General features: G+C 39.7%; 1 protein-coding gene across 2 annotated transcripts in view; it reads right to left on the reverse strand.

Moving 5' to 3' along the window:
• Nucleotides 1–15,620, reverse strand: part of pou6f2 (POU class 6 homeobox 2) — a 78,967-nt gene extending 63,347 nt beyond the window's left edge. Inside the window, exons 1-3 of one of the 2 annotated variants that reach the window (XM_085286919.1) lie at nt 15,534–15,620; nt 13,660–13,757; nt 7,897–8,084 (exon numbers count right to left, since the gene is read on the reverse strand). In XM_085286919.1, coding sequence (XP_085143045.1) covers nt 7,897–8,084; nt 13,660–13,745 — 274 coding nt within the window. In that variant the 5' untranslated portion in view covers nt 13,746–13,757; nt 15,534–15,620. Of the gene's footprint in view, nt 1–7,896; nt 8,085–8,910; nt 9,034–13,659; nt 13,758–15,533 lie in introns of those variants that run through there. The other variant, XM_085286920.1, reaches the window with a different exon arrangement.
• Nucleotides 15,621–15,626: the final 6 nt, after the last annotated feature.

Here is a 15,626-nt window from a genome sequence, read left to right on the forward strand (position 1 = left end):
AGAGGCAAATAACAATCTAAATTATTCTTCATCCTTTTAAGGCCATCAGTAAAGGAGGGACGCTGCGATGAAGACTAGTCTTAGAGAGCTGTAAGCCTTTTAGGAGATGCCTGCTTCACTATTGCTCCTCCTCTTAAATTACTTAAATGATATTTGCTGTAAATAGGATTCTCCCGCCTGCAGCCTGCAAGCCAGTGATGAAAAAAGGCCTTCCTTGCACTCAGTATCATACCACTCTACTTTGTTTTTATAGACAAACCCACATAGTAAACCTACAGCTCTTAAAGTAAAGCTAAAAACATTTTAAAGCAAAAAAATTGCAATAAATAAATAGAGACTTGAGCTGTTTATTGCGAACTATTTCAGCTTCTCTTTGTTTTTTTTATCATGTGAAACGAATAAATCTGGATTTTAAGTCACTGGTTGAACAAAACAAGAGATTTAAACCTTAATTTCTGTGATGACTCCTTTTTTACTATTTGCTGATGATTTTACACCAATAAATTAGCAACTGGAAGCAACTTTTAGCTGCAGCCTTGTCTTTGACTTTAAAGTAAACTGAGGGCAGTAAATAACAAAAACTTTGATGCATCCCACTTAAAGAGCTTCAAACTTGTATCTTCACACTACGATCGGGTTAAGAGGAGGCTTTTGTTTTTTTAAACCTGCATCTGGTAAACTGCAGGACATATAGAAGTAGCCGGTGGGGTGCGAGCCCAATCCAGCGTGGTGTGTATGAGTTGTGTGTGCACGTGTGGGGGGCTAGACACCCACATGTCATGCCTGACACATCAGCCTCGGCCCCCCAGGCTATCTGGCGCTAATGCTGCCTATGTCCCACTTTCTACCCCTTGCCCCTCAATGCCTCCTCTCCTCCTCCCCCACTCCTCACCCGTTTCTTCTGTCATAGAGGTATAATAACAATGGATCACAGCAGCGCTGCAGCACAGGCTCAATCACCACAGGATAACATCAGGTGATACGGGCTGCACAAAAGTATATCTTACCTCCACTGAACCTGAGCTACACGGAGTTTATCTAGAAATGAGTTTATCTGGCCAAAGTATTAGTTCTTACTGTATTGCCCTGTTGTGGCCATATTTACAGAGCTGAGTGGGTACAGGTGGAAACAAGCAAATAATCATACAGCTAAAAGGCACCCCACCCCAGCCCACCACTCCCAGCACATTATTCTGGTGGAGCAGACAAATAGTGGAAGGAGGGACGTCAGGAAATAGTATTGCTTTGAAGTCCATAACTCTGTTCTGGAGGAAAGAAGCATCACAGTGTTATTCCTCATCCTCAGATATAAAGGAAAAAAAACATAATAACTTCTCGATAGCCTGGATCTCCACTGCCCTATACTAGCTCTCCCCTTCGCCCGCCCACACCCCTGCCTCATCCACCATACACCCACTTCTCCTGCCTCAATCTTTGGTTTCAAAGGAAGCGAATCAGCCAGAAGGACAGAAGGTTATGCATTAGTACTGGTCATTGCTCAAAGAGCGAGCGTTATAAATAATAAAGGCTTGTGAAGGACACAGGGGCTCTGGGATGCATCTCTAGTTCACGCCACACAAGTCAAAGACAAGACTGTAATTTCTATTCCGAAAATGTGACCCTTGCAGCTTCAATTACATCTCAACAACACAAACCGTGTCCGTGCCAGGAGATGTGATGCCTCTTTGTTAGCTCTACATGAAAGGCTTAGAGATATTGGTTATGGAGTGGATGCAACACATGCATGGTTTGTTTTGTTTTTTTGAAAATTATTTGCCAACTTAAAGAACGTGGATAACTAAAATAAATGCATACTCAAATTCAATTTGTTTTCTCCCCAGATGCCCACCTATAGATCTTGTAATCTAGTCAATCTTCTCAACTTTAAGCCAACAAAGAATGGGGAAGAATTAAACTGGCAGATATTTTGAAGTTCTACATTTTGCTCAAAGTCATTTCTGCATAAACAAGCATCAGAAACGTGATGACCTTTGCTGCTGCTCGTAGCAAAAACAAGAAGTCCGCCTTGCGCTCATCCTCCCTCCCTGTCCTCCTCGCCATGCACTGATTGTGTTGCGCTAGCCACGGGCTCTGCGGGCACATTAGCCAATGTATTACACCTGCTTTACAGGCATGCATTAAGCTTGTTTTAGAGTTTGCGCAGACAGCTGAAATCCCCATAATGAGATCCACCTCCCGGGGAGAGACTTGTTCCCTGTCGGCCTCCTTTATCCACTCTTATTTACTCAGCGTGGCCCATTCAACGGCGGGTTTGCGCCACTTTATTACTTAACCTCACCACACAACGTTGCGAGGCTCTCTGCATCAGCAAGCTGCCTTTCACATCATGCATCCCGCTCGCTAAGCTGATTACACAAAAATAATAAGAACCCGTGCCTCGAGCAGTGTGCGCTTGTGCACGCCCCTTTGTGTGATTATATGTGTGCATGAAAGAGATTTTTTTACACAACACAGTTGTTTTGTCTCATAGCTGCAAAATATATCTATCACCAAGTATGGAAGCATTCAGAGAAACAAGGCCCAATCTACAAATCCAGTTGAAAACATTATTCTGGGTTGTTTTCTAAGAATTCTTGAAGAGGATTCACCTCTGCTCGCTATTTATTCGTTTTAATTGTCATATTTTCACATGTCCACTACACTGAGAAACACTTTTCCATCAAAAGGACCTAAAATACATTTCAAAATGCCAACTTCAATTTCAGTGACAATTACAAGCATTTAACAATCAAGTAAAATTATGAATTTGGGGTAAAATATCGTCAAACTCAAAATATGTGAAGCTAACATCATGAAAAGGTTAAAGAGAAAATCTGATGAAACCTTTGGTTTGCAAAATGTGATTAAAATAGGAGTACTACAATATCTGTAATGACACAAATCAATAATCAGTGGATATGATTTCTTTCCTGGATTCAAATTAGATTTGTCTGAGGGGCTCTATGGATGGAAAACATGAATCAGAGAACTGTGAGATGCTTTCTTTGAGTTTCTTGGAGATAACAGATACATTAAAATTCTTTAAAAAGTAGTTAAAATGAAATTACATCAAATCGATATGTTTACCTGTGATGCTGTAAATAAGCAGAAAAAGTGTTCCGGAAGAAAAACATCCTTTTTAAAATATTTTCATGCTTAATTTAATTTCATTGCATTTACTAAATGTTTACTCATATTTGCCTCCTACCTGACTTGACGCCCTGTCAAAGAAGCTTCGAGTTTGGCTTCATTTTTTTTTAAAGTGTAAATGTTATTTTTGGAAATAGGCGTCCAAATTACAGCTCAGCGACTAGAATGGGAAAACATCTCAAGGAGAAATTACGATGTTCTTCCTTTTTACTTTAAAAGTGAACATATCAGAAATGGCACCGTTCAGTATGTTTTATAAGACAAAGTAACAACTTCCTGTGTTTCCTGTGTCTGCAAGTAGCAGCAACAGCTGCAACCATAACCAAGCTGGATGTGAATTCCCTACTCTAGTTTGGGATTATTCCTAAATCATCCCTTGCTGGGATCAACACTTGACTATAGGCTGCTTCACACTGACCTTATTAAAGTCTTTTTTAACATAAGAAGGTTACCCTCAGTTATGATGACCAGTGTTGTTAATCGAGCAGATTGGACCTCTTTCAGTTAGCTGAGACTGTTTTGTTTTGGTTGATGTTTTTGAGTATAAGTGTTAAACTGTACAGAATAGAGCCCAAGTGATTTATCACAGATTTGCTGATTCTAGTTATCCAACAATGCCACTGTCTAACTAAAGTATACTGAAGTATACTATGATTTTCCTTTCTCAATATACATTTAAAGAAATGTTTCTATGAAAATCACATTTTTCAAAAGTCCACTAGTGGTCGGACTTTAGTCCAGATGAAATTAGCATCAGTAATCCAGAGTCCAATCTGATTATAGATGGGAACGAAAACACCCAACAGCACGCTGGAGCGTTACAGCAGACGTACCGTTCGGGTTGGACTTTCTGTTCCGAATGACCTCCAGCGCTGGGAATCAATGAAGATTTGTTTTGTTCTTTTGGGGAGGGGGGCGTGCCTCTAGGTGACCTTTGTGAAAATGTTCCACCATTTTGCCAGAATCCGTATAAGTGCAGACCATTTCATGTAGACAGTAAGTGTATGAAATGAGTGCTCCTGTCGTTCCAGCCTGGCTCTCTTTGACAGCATGATGATAGAAGCGTCACATCCTTGGGAGAGTAAATGCAAACTGACAAGAGATGAGCCTTTGGTTGCTGAATATAATACCGAATTGTGCTCTGAGTGTCTTATTATCTTGTCTGTTGATGTCTGAAAGGGGGAGATTTGCTTGAGAAGAGAAGACAGAAACTGTACGCATCCAACACCATCTCGTCCTCTGGAAAAAAAAAAAAGATTGCTTGCCCTACTAACCACAGCTTTCCCACCTAATGTCCACTTCTACTTGGAATAAATACAAGGCAGCAGGATGTTTGTGGTGCCTCATAGCCCCTGTTACCTGAAGTGGAAGACTATTTGCACAGGCAAGCTTTTAGGAGGAGAACGACCCTTTCACAACTGCAGTAAGCATGTGGTGGGTGTAGAAGATGGACAATTTACTGTAGACAAACATGACCGCTACTGTCATTGTCTCCCCCTGACTTCTTCTGGCACAAACTCTTTTAAACACTATTAAGGCTACAATGAAAAAGTCATACACGAGGCCTACGGGAAAGAAAAGTTAGCTTTTTGTCGTCCTTACAAATATAAAAACACATAAATGGCACATGTAACCACATCTCAGTGCAGACGCTCATTAATATTGATACTCAGCAAAAGCTGTTTGCTATCAACAGTCCTCCCCCCACCCCCACCCCCCCAAAAAACAGCAAACAAACAAAAAAAAACATCTTGTATAACCTGGAGTCTGTCACTATATTTCAAACTGTTTGAATCATGAATCGAAAGACTCGGTTAAATTACAGGGGAACAAATGAAGTCTCAACATGATTTACATTCCCTTGAAACTATTAGTGCGCCGTCTATTCGTGCACGTCTGTCAATCAAAAAACTGGAGCAATTCTGCCAGGGATTTTTTCAAAATAAGAGGCGTAAAACAGAACAAAGTCGTATTTTCTTCTTGTGAATGTGAGGAATGAAAGTATGCCATTATCTCGCTTCCTCGCCACACAGAGTTGAAACACATAAAGAAAAGCATTGGAAAATATAAGGCTGAGTTTAAAGGCCTGTCTCAAGGTTGGAGCATTTATAATCATAATACATAATACATAATACAATCTCTCTGCAGCCACGAGAGTTCCCTGCAAACACGGGTATAAGCAAATGTAGCTCATAATGACAACAAAAGCTGTAGTTGTTAATTACTGGTGAAGATCTTTCTCTCTTTAAACTATTCATCCACTCAAAATTGGTCAAATTTGTCACCTTTTAAGGAATTAAGTTAAACAGTCTAGTTTATTTAAACCTTTCTGGGCACACGTGTTAGACTAAGATGACTTGGGAGAAGCATCAGAGATGTTGTTATGAATCTTAATGGCAAATACCAAAAAAGAATTACTTAAAAACTAAAAAATACCAAAAAGTTACATTTGCAGGAGCATAAATTACCACCACACCATGCCTTTCCTTTTCAGTCCTGAAGCGTTTCAAGAAAGAAAGATGCTGATTCTCTTCTTCCTCTCCAACCCCTCACCCCTACCCTCACCCCCACTCTTTCCACTTTCTCCCTCACAGCAGAGGACATGACTACGCCACTTCTCCTCGCCATTCCCTGACAGGTCGTGTGGGCAGCGGTTCCCAAACTCAACCTGCTGCTGGCACAGCCCAGGGCTCTGCCACCGGGCAGAGAGGAAACGTCTCCTCGAAATTCACAAGTTAAAGAAGAGCGGCTCCGACTAGACACATGTCCGATGATGACAGACCGTCAGCAAACATCAAGCAGTGCTCCCGGAATTACTGGATCTATGCATGTTTTTCTAAGCATTTGCTCCATTAACAAAGCAAATTAATAGCATCAAATAAATATCTAAAAAAAAAAAACTAGCAATGCATCTGCTTATATTTTGGTGTACACACGTGAGAGAAAAAGACAAATAAAAAGCAGTGAGAGGACTCAGAACTGATCAGAAAGGAAGAAAAAAGGAGAAACTTGATGCTTATTAAACCAAATTGCAACACTTTTGAGACAAATCCTGCAGAACGCAGTCCTTGTTTAGAAGACTAGCCTCGGGTTATTCTTGAAATAAGGATTTAAAAGACAACCGAACTCTCTCAGATTGGGTCTGAGAGTAAAATTTGGCTCGCCCTCCTCTAAATTCATATTTTGCTTCATTCACAAATATTTGGCCACATCACTCTATAGGCATGCTGCTATACTTTCTTCCACACCCCCCTCCAACACTCACACACACACATTCAGATAGAGACGCACATATTCAACATATTAACGCCTCTTATTAAAAAAAGTTGCACTGTTTACTGCACCAGAAAAAGCAATTACATATCAAAATCACTCACACACAAAACCCACTTCCACAAATACAGAGACAGCCTAACTTCCAGACCATCAAAAGCTGAGGAGAAGTTTGAATACATATTCAGTGCCAACATCTGAAGCCATTAGAGGAGAATTTTGTCACTTGCTTTCTTCCACATCAAGAAAAAGGAAAAAGAAAGAATATAATAAACTAATATTAAAATAAAGATAAAAAGGTCAAATGCTAAGATGATGACATAATCAGCTTTTTAAATCCTTCAGATGTCTTTCTAGAATATTTTAAAAGGTCTTTTGCAAAAAAAAGAATCAAGCAGAATAAATAAACTCCATAATATAATAATTTAATATGTGAAGATGGATAAAACTCACAAATATGGATAAAAGTACATAATTCTCATTGAATTCTGTAATCTCAATTTGCCTCTGTGTGACAGAAAAAATAATAATAGATCTTCAAATATTCAGATAATAAAAGCAATGATGAAAAACAAACGTTTAGAGCTAATTTTCATTTTTTCATTACAAATTATAATTAGAAAACTAGCTAAAATGATTATTTCTGTCATTATGCTTATTGATTTATGACGAGGCTTGGTGATTGAGTTTTTTTTTAAAAAGCACACACTTATCTAAACACAGCCCAAACAGTCTCAACACTCAATTAATGAGATAACTGCAGAAATAATGAGCATGCTGACTGAGAAATTGTCTAATTTTGAACACAATTCCCAACTTCTAGACTAAAAACAAGCAGCATTAAAAAAAATAGAGGTCTCAGCAATTATGCAGATGCTAGATTTTATATGTGATGTGCTAAGAATTAATACAATAATTTTGGGAAGAATGCATGTTATAATTAGGATCAGTTGCATAAAATTCATCATTGTTTAAATTATAAATAATCAAGAGTTTCTCCATTTAGATTAAAGATGAACTGTATTACATTATCAGACACTCTCAGAGATGTGAAGTTGGAGTGAAAGCAAAAAATATTCTAACTGGAAAAAATTAGTCAGTTTGAGATCAACTTTTTAATTGACTTTATAATAGAAGAGACCCATAAAATGCTGCTTTCATAAAATACACAACAATATTAAATACTTTTTCCCTCCAATCATAACTTATTCAGGACTAACATGCAATAAAATAAAAATATACTGCAGCTTAAATACTTGTGCACATTTTCTGAAGTCTGTAGGTGAATGAATTCTATTAACACTAATTTAACCATTAACAAATCTAAGCACTTGCTCGTTGCTGCACTTAGTTTGCCGCTGCTGACACCTGTCCCAGCACTGGAAGCGCTCTGCTTGTACCAGTTCTCACCCAGACCTCATCCAGCAGCTTTGTGGAGGAGAACGGACGGACGTGAGGTGTAAGTTGACTTACCGTAAAGCTTGTTGGGAGTGCCCTCTCTGTCCGTGGCCTCGGAGGGCAGGAGCAGGGGCTCGTCGTTCAGATCGCTGTCTGGGGTGGCCGCTTTGTCGTCCGCCCGGAGTTCTGCCACGCTCATGTCGCTGCGCAGGGAGAGCAGCGGCTTGCTCAGCTGCCCTGTAATCATCGGATCCTGGAGGGAGCTGAAAGCCCAGGTGGGAAACAGGGAGGAGAGGGGGGGGGAAAAAAAGAGAAAATGCCCCTGGTTAGATGTGCTTCGTGGTCTCACCCTCACCGGCTCCTTCTCTATGCCTCTACTCACTCTCTCTCTACCCAGCTTCTCCTTTCTATGGCTCACTCATCACTCTCCCTCTCTCTCCTGCTCCCTCCCTCTCCAGCTCTCTCTTTTATCTGAGGCTGGTGCTACCCCGCTGATACTGCCGGCTGCTGCCTGGTGAAGAACTGTTACGGATCGCGTGGCTTTGCCATTATACCCTGCAGTCCTAAAACAGTGATACATCCATCTCCAAGGGCTCATTACTACCTGACATGTGCCTCATCTTCAGCAAACACTAAGCTGACAGCAGTCTACAAAGAGGTCCATGGACTGTGCGCTGATAAATAAATGAAATAAATCTAATTCTACATCTAAAAGGAACATATGAGCGACAGTACACACCGCTGATTATATCAATTTTCACATAGTTTGCGACAACAGATGAGATTAAGGGTGACACCGCGCAGCAGAGTGGGACAACGTGAACTTAAGGCCTGATCTAAACAAGAGATGAAGTCGCCGATGTTCCCAAATTTTTATCCCAATTATTATCTTTTCTTTTTCTTTTGTCAACACTTCAAAACAAGAATGAGAAGCATCAACGTGACGCGATTAAAGTATTAGCCTAAACTGAGGAAAATACACAGTGTGCTAAAAATACATAATTTAGCAGCAGCACTTGCGCCTATTTAAGTCTGTTTTTTGTTTTCATTTTATGGAAAACTTTCTTAAAAAGGAAAAACTTCTCTTACCAAGACAAAGCTCCAGCAGAAAAGATGGGAAAAAGTGTTTAATGAAAGTCCAAATGTTGAAAAGAGTCAAAGCAGCAGCTAAAACCTGCTAAAACCACCACAGCACAGGGACTGGCTATTGCATGCTTTCTACTGAACCAGAAGCAGCCTCCTCAACCTTCCTGCATTTGAATGGCCACCACAGGTTCAAGCCTGAGGTAGCTTCCTAAGACAAACCCTGGAGATGTCACCTCCTCCCTCCCTCTCTCTCCCTCGCTTGTTCACACACACACACACACACACACACTCTCCCTCCCTCTCTGTCCCTTCCTCCTTGTGTCTTCGCACTGGAAAGCTCCTCAGACAGCGTTCATCCCACCTCAGGCTCTGAGGCGCAGACACGGAGCAGCAGGACTACGGCCTTCTTTCTTATTTATGAATCGAGTACAACCTAAATACGTCTGAGCAAAGGACAGGTGACCATGCGGCTCATACAGGCGCAGAAAAGGAAAAAAAGAAAAAGAAGGGTGAGCCTTATCTCGCCCCCTGCACCCATCAGCAACCCCCACAACGTCTATTAGGGTGGTCAATGAATTCCTACCCAGAGGGGCCTTTTTAATGTGCTCATCACGAGAATCTGCCCTCTTTGATATGACACATGATAATCTATGAAAATGTTAATCAATAGGGGTAGTTTAGGCTGTCGTTAAAAAAACGTGAGCCGACTGGTCAATACTCATATCCCCGGTAACAATGTCACTAGTCATCAGGGCTTCATTTGTGCAGCACTTAAATGTGGGACACTGCGCATCAATGCACCTCTCGGCCCGCCGAGGTAAACACATTTTCCCCTCTGTCTGAGCTTGGCCGCACTCTGCATGCATGTGGGTCCACCCCCCCAACCTCCACCTCCTAGCTCCTCTCCTTTGAGTTGCTTGATAGGTCCACTGGAGGGCAAAATTAATACCTAATTGAATCTTGCAGTCATCAAAATAATCAATAGTTTTTTATTATTTATTCTTCACAGTCTGTTGACTGTTTGAAAGCTCAGAGGGACAGCGGAGAGCACAGGCAGCCCTGAAATTTCTACCGTTTCACAATGTAATTTTCACTGGGGCATGAGAGTTTGCAAGACCTATAAAAAATGAGAGCAGTGGTTTTTGTTAGGAGGTGGGGGGGGAAAAATAAAAGGAAAAATGGGAATCTTTGCCCCAGCAGCTATGATGAAAAATAGAATAAACAAGCTACTGACACTTCAGAGAAGGGCAGGGTCCTTTCTGTCCATCCCTCCATCTTTTTCCCTTTCCCTTTTTCTCCTTATTTCATCATATCAGGAGTGTGGCGCTACCTCTCTAATGCTGGCATTTCTCTTCCTGACAGACTCCAAACAAGTGCTGGGAATGAGATCAGAGCTCTAATCTTCCCCTGGCCTCTGAGGCTCCAGGATAAGGGGGCAACACATCTCTCACCATCTCACACAGCTGTTAATTACTTCAAAACAGCCAGCTTTGCTTTATTGCAGTCACTCCAACCAAAGTGCATGTTTTTAACTTGTTTAAGCTAAGTGAGTAATGAGATAACGCTAATCTTGTTACAATAATACGTAATAAAAAAAGGGATATTTAAAAAGTTGACATCAGAAATTGCATTGCTGCTTCTAAGGATGTAACGGATTATCTTCATTATTATAAGTAGCTCTGAGACCTGTGATTAGCAATAACGTGAGCTACTGATGGCAAGAGCAGACATGGACAGACTGGAGAAGGTTTGTCTCCTCACCCAGTCTGGCCTCGGCTCGGGAACAGGTCGCAGAAACAAGAAAAAGCACTTGATGCCCTGCTCTTCGCCTCACGCTCACCAAAAGCCCTCAGTGGGTGGAGAATCGGTGGTTAGCAGAGCGTCCCGAGTGTCATCAGATATCCAAGCTTAGAGCTGGTGGTTTTACCAGTGCCGTTCCAGTGTGAGACGTCACTGGGTGGCGGTCTTCAGCATGTGATCGAACACTCAAGGTGAACACTCCTGGTTCACAAAGAAAGAAAAGATAAATAAATAACACCCTGTGTAACTGTCATGGCATCATTTTATATTAATAAATGATCTCCGGTAGTTTTAAAGTGTACCAAATTATATGTGACTCCAAAACCGCATTATTTTCTTATCAACAGCGGAAAAAAGCAACAAATGAAGATGTTTCAGAAACAGGAATAGTGTCAAATTAAAACTGAACAAAAAAGATGTTACATAGTTACTGTGTAATGACATAAACAAAGGTAGAAAGTCCATTTGAAAAGCAGCTGTCTGATGGTAGATTAGTTTGATTAGTTCAGCAAAAATTTGCTGATCAGAATTTTTAAATGTAAGAATTGTATCCTTTTGTTTGCTATACACAGATTCTGAGACATTTCAAATGTTCAACATGTGCATGTATTTAAAAAGCTAGGGGTCGCCACAGCAGGTAGCTCCTTTTTACGCCGGATGCTCTTCCTGTCACAACACCAAAGAGGTTTGTGTCTCCTCCTGGGATTAAACTGGGTCTCTTTCACTTATTAGGTGAACGTGTAATATACCCCACTGTGGGACCACTCAGTATTTCCTTGTAATTAATGATTATTTTAATATTAAAGGAAATAAGTTAGAGATATTAGAGATAAACTGATGATGAAAATGATCATTAGTGGCAGCCACATGTCTCAAAACAAACTTTTCTCTCACAAAACCAGCCTTATGAAGTGAGACTGAAAAAACCCTGGAGATTAAATATTCTGTAATCTTCTGAAGCTTCTTTGTTTTTTTAAAAGTTGCATTGTGGAAGAAAAGTGCAAAAGAACCACACAGTCTGTTGAAACTTTAACAACTATGGTTAATTTTGTACATATATAAATATTTAACCTCCTGAGACCCGAGCTCTTGTTTGGGATGCATTTTTAATTTCTCCTAGCTATTTGGGATTAGTTGAACCAGAAAAGTATAAAATCTAAATATTATGTTTGAACAATGGGCACACGCTACTTAAAAAATTACAAAACACTTTATTGAGCAGCATTACGAAGAATATTCAAGAGGTTAAAACATGTTTAGAGTAATTATTAGGTGTGGAATTAAAGCACAGTTCAATAGCTTCAAATGATCTCCAACATACTGGAGGCATATGCAGGGTGATTTCAACCTGGGACAGGCTGCAGCACACCAGCCTGCTCTGAAAAACGCACGACAGAATGAGGTTTATAATCCACCCTAAAGACAAAATTCTCTTTCATGCTTTCTTTGTCCTTAAACATTAATGTAACGTCAAACCATCAGCTCGCTCTGTAAGTTAACACGACTTTCCGAGGTGACAAATGTTCTCCAATCTCTGAGAAATCACACACAACAGCTTCATTTGCTGCTATGAGTGACGTAAAAGGCACGTAAATACTTTAAGTATCTGATTTTTCTTTGGACCTGTGTAATGCAAACAGACACATACGCTCAGATTAATAACGCCTGATATCGGCGAGTATTCATCTGCTTTAAGATTAAAATAAGGTTTCTTTAACATTTTGTAAATCATTTTATTTTCCACCTTAAATGAAACATATAATGTCTACACTGAAATAATGTATCGACACTTTTTGAAGCGATCATTATATATTTTATGAATATGTGGATGTGCTGTGATGGCCGAGCATATGGAGATGTGTAATGTGGTTTGTTAGGTGATGATTTGTCTCCCCCTTAGGGTTATTAACCAAACTGTTCTTCTGTCTATGCTTTCACTTCATGCCTTTGTGCATCTAAATCTCAACAAGTGCTGTTAATAGTGTTAAATTACTCTCGGAAAAATGCAGCCAATTTGTATTATTTTATCTGCAGCTGATCTAACAGACTGTTATCGGGACTCGTGGGGTCAGGGGTGTAAATATCTGAGACTTGAGATGATTTTTCTTTTCGCGCTCGTTAATATGATCAACAGTTATCCCTCTCTCCTCCACTAAAGCTAAAACGCTCCCCAGCGGACGGTCGGCGGGTCAGTGAAGGCTGAGGGCTATCAAAGCAGTGTATTAAAAGGAGCTCTTTGAAGCTTGTAAACCACAGTGCCCAGCAGGTCCACAACAGATAGACGCCTCGGATTGGTCAGGTGTGTGTGTGTGTGTGTGTGTGTTTTCTGCTGGATCGATCCACCGAGCTGACATTCTGGAGCATCAAAGCTTTCGGTGCACTAATCTGACTCCTCCTATGAGGGCGAGGGTTGTTTTTACTATTTTACTTTTTTGTCCATGAGGTGCTTAAACTTTAGATGGGGCTCTTGCATGTTGCATGATGGGAGAGCGGGCAAAGCATATGTTTTGGAGGTTTGAAAGGGAATGAAAACAAATCAAGCTTGGATACTGTATTTATCGAGTGATAAATAATGCAAAACTATAGAGAGAGAGATGGAGAGAGAAACAGAGAATCACAGGGCCATCCATTGGGCGTACCACTGGCAGCAGCAGAGGAGCGACACCGCAGAGATTCACACACTGCTGCTCCTCAAAGTCAGTTTCCCCTCACACTGTCTCTGGAGACCTGCGCCACATACACACTCATGAAAGGTGTGAAAATCTGATTTCCCAAAAAGGATCGGTAATTCTCTGTGAGGGTGGAAGCCGCAATCAATAAATCATTGCTAAGCAGATTGTAAAGAAAAAAAAATTATTCCCCCTTGGTATCAGTGCATTAGGATTCTCCTGAGGATGGATGAGGCAAGACAGGGGTGTGAGACAATCTCAATAAAGAAGAGGCAAATCATACCTTTGGCATTCATCTGGACTCAGGCAAGCAGCTGTCAGCAGAGTGACGGAGGACCGGGCGAGTCGACCAATATCCGAAGCCACCATGTTCAGAGAAGTCTGCAAATATATAAAACAAATAGCCTAATTATTACTGGAAGTCTTGCTGACTGTGTTTGCTTTATTAGTGAATGCACATTCCTTTATTAAGGCAGGCATAGGAAACAACCTCAGAAAAGTACTGTACTTTTAATTGTATATAAATCTACCACAGATTTTACTTCAAAAAGAGGCACAATAAATATTTTCAGCTGCTATTTCTCATCATAATAACGCACAATCTGGATGCAATTACTGCTTATTACCAAGTGGACAAAGTATTCATATTCTTTACCATCAAGAGTAAAGATGCACCCATATACATATTTAGCTTCCTTCCTACAACTGTAACACTGCTAAACACCATGTGACAGTAATTATGTACAACCCTCATGTGCAATATTCCACTACCCAATTCCACATCCCATAACTCGGGACATACCTCACTGTGTACATTTTATAATATGTAAAATAACTCATGTAAAGTGCACTTTTGTACTGCTCAGCTTCACACAATTACAACCCTAAGGCATATACATTACATAGACAGATGCACAGCCTGTAAATAAATAACTCATGTTCAGTCCAACCATGCAATATTAAGTCCCAATACTTTTTACTCTTTAATGCTTGTCAGTAAATGTTGTATTTTATATTTATAATATTTATATTATGTATTTATGTAAAATGTTTATTTTATCTAAGCTTTTTTTCACCATCTTAGCAAGTATTACCTGATTTCGTTATGTTTGCTTAATGATAATAAAGTGTCTTGAATCTTCAATGCAGTCTTGGCAGTAAAATGCATATTTAAAGTATCAAAATATATATAATTATAATTTAATATTCTTCTGAAACCAGGGGACTCAAACAATAGCTGAAGGGTTAATTTAGCCACTACGTTCAGACAAATCTGGACATACTTAAATCGAATAGTCTTAATCATTTCAGTTAGTGTTGTTTGTCCTGTTTTATTCAAATTGTCTTAATTAAGACAAAGAGAGATTGTGAATGAATTTAAAGTCTTGTAAGTTATCATTTTGAGATTATTGCTTCATTTAGTGCTCAATTATTAGAAGAACATTTTGTGTATTTTACCTCACATTCTTCTGTATATCTGGCTAGTGGCAGTAAATAATCAATATAAAAGGGGACAATGTGTACAGTAAATATTTTTGCCTAACAATTCTTGTAATGATACTCATAATTACTTCAGACATTACTTTTGTAAAAACTACTTAATTATAAGTAATAGTATTGATGGACCTTAAGCAAAAGTAGCATGTTTCTGCTGTTTGGAGCTATTTTTATTATTTACTATAAATGATATAAATTTCTCCTCTAGGGAAAAACTACACTATTTGCCACTGATATGTTTCAGACAATTAATACAACAAATTAAAATACTCAGCTGTATACAAGGGGGTGGATTTAGCTGGCTCCTTTTAGCCTCTTATTTGAATACCTTTTAATGACAGCAGAAATCAGCCTTTTTATCATCCCCCTTGGGGAAAGTTTGGAGGACTTTTAGTCCAGGTTAATTTATTGTATCTGGCGACCGTTCAAATTTTTAAGGTTGGTCTATTAATGTTGTCAGTGAAGATGTGCTTTATGGTTATACCTAGCTTTACTGCGGGTTATTTGGCTGCAGTTTCAAGACTGTTAGCTTCAACTGAAAAAAAAGACATTTTCTTCACAAGTTTGCCGTCTGACACTTAAGAAAAGAGACACTTGGATTGTTAAAACCCAATAAAACTTGCTACAAGTATTTGCCACGAAAAACATATGAACTGTCACCTGGCATCGTTTTTTAAATAATCGTCTCCTTTTATTCTGTCGGAGTATCCGCGTTGTCGTTTCTCTATCTGAATGACTTCATTACCCATAACG

The sequence above is a fragment of the Mchenga conophoros genome, linkage group LG9 (genome assembly GCF_057382185.1).
Source record: "Mchenga conophoros isolate Kocher_MC1m ecotype Shallow Benthic linkage group LG9, M_conophoros_male_GT1.1, whole genome shotgun sequence".
Taxonomy (NCBI): Eukaryota; Metazoa; Chordata; class Actinopteri; order Cichliformes; family Cichlidae; genus Mchenga; species Mchenga conophoros.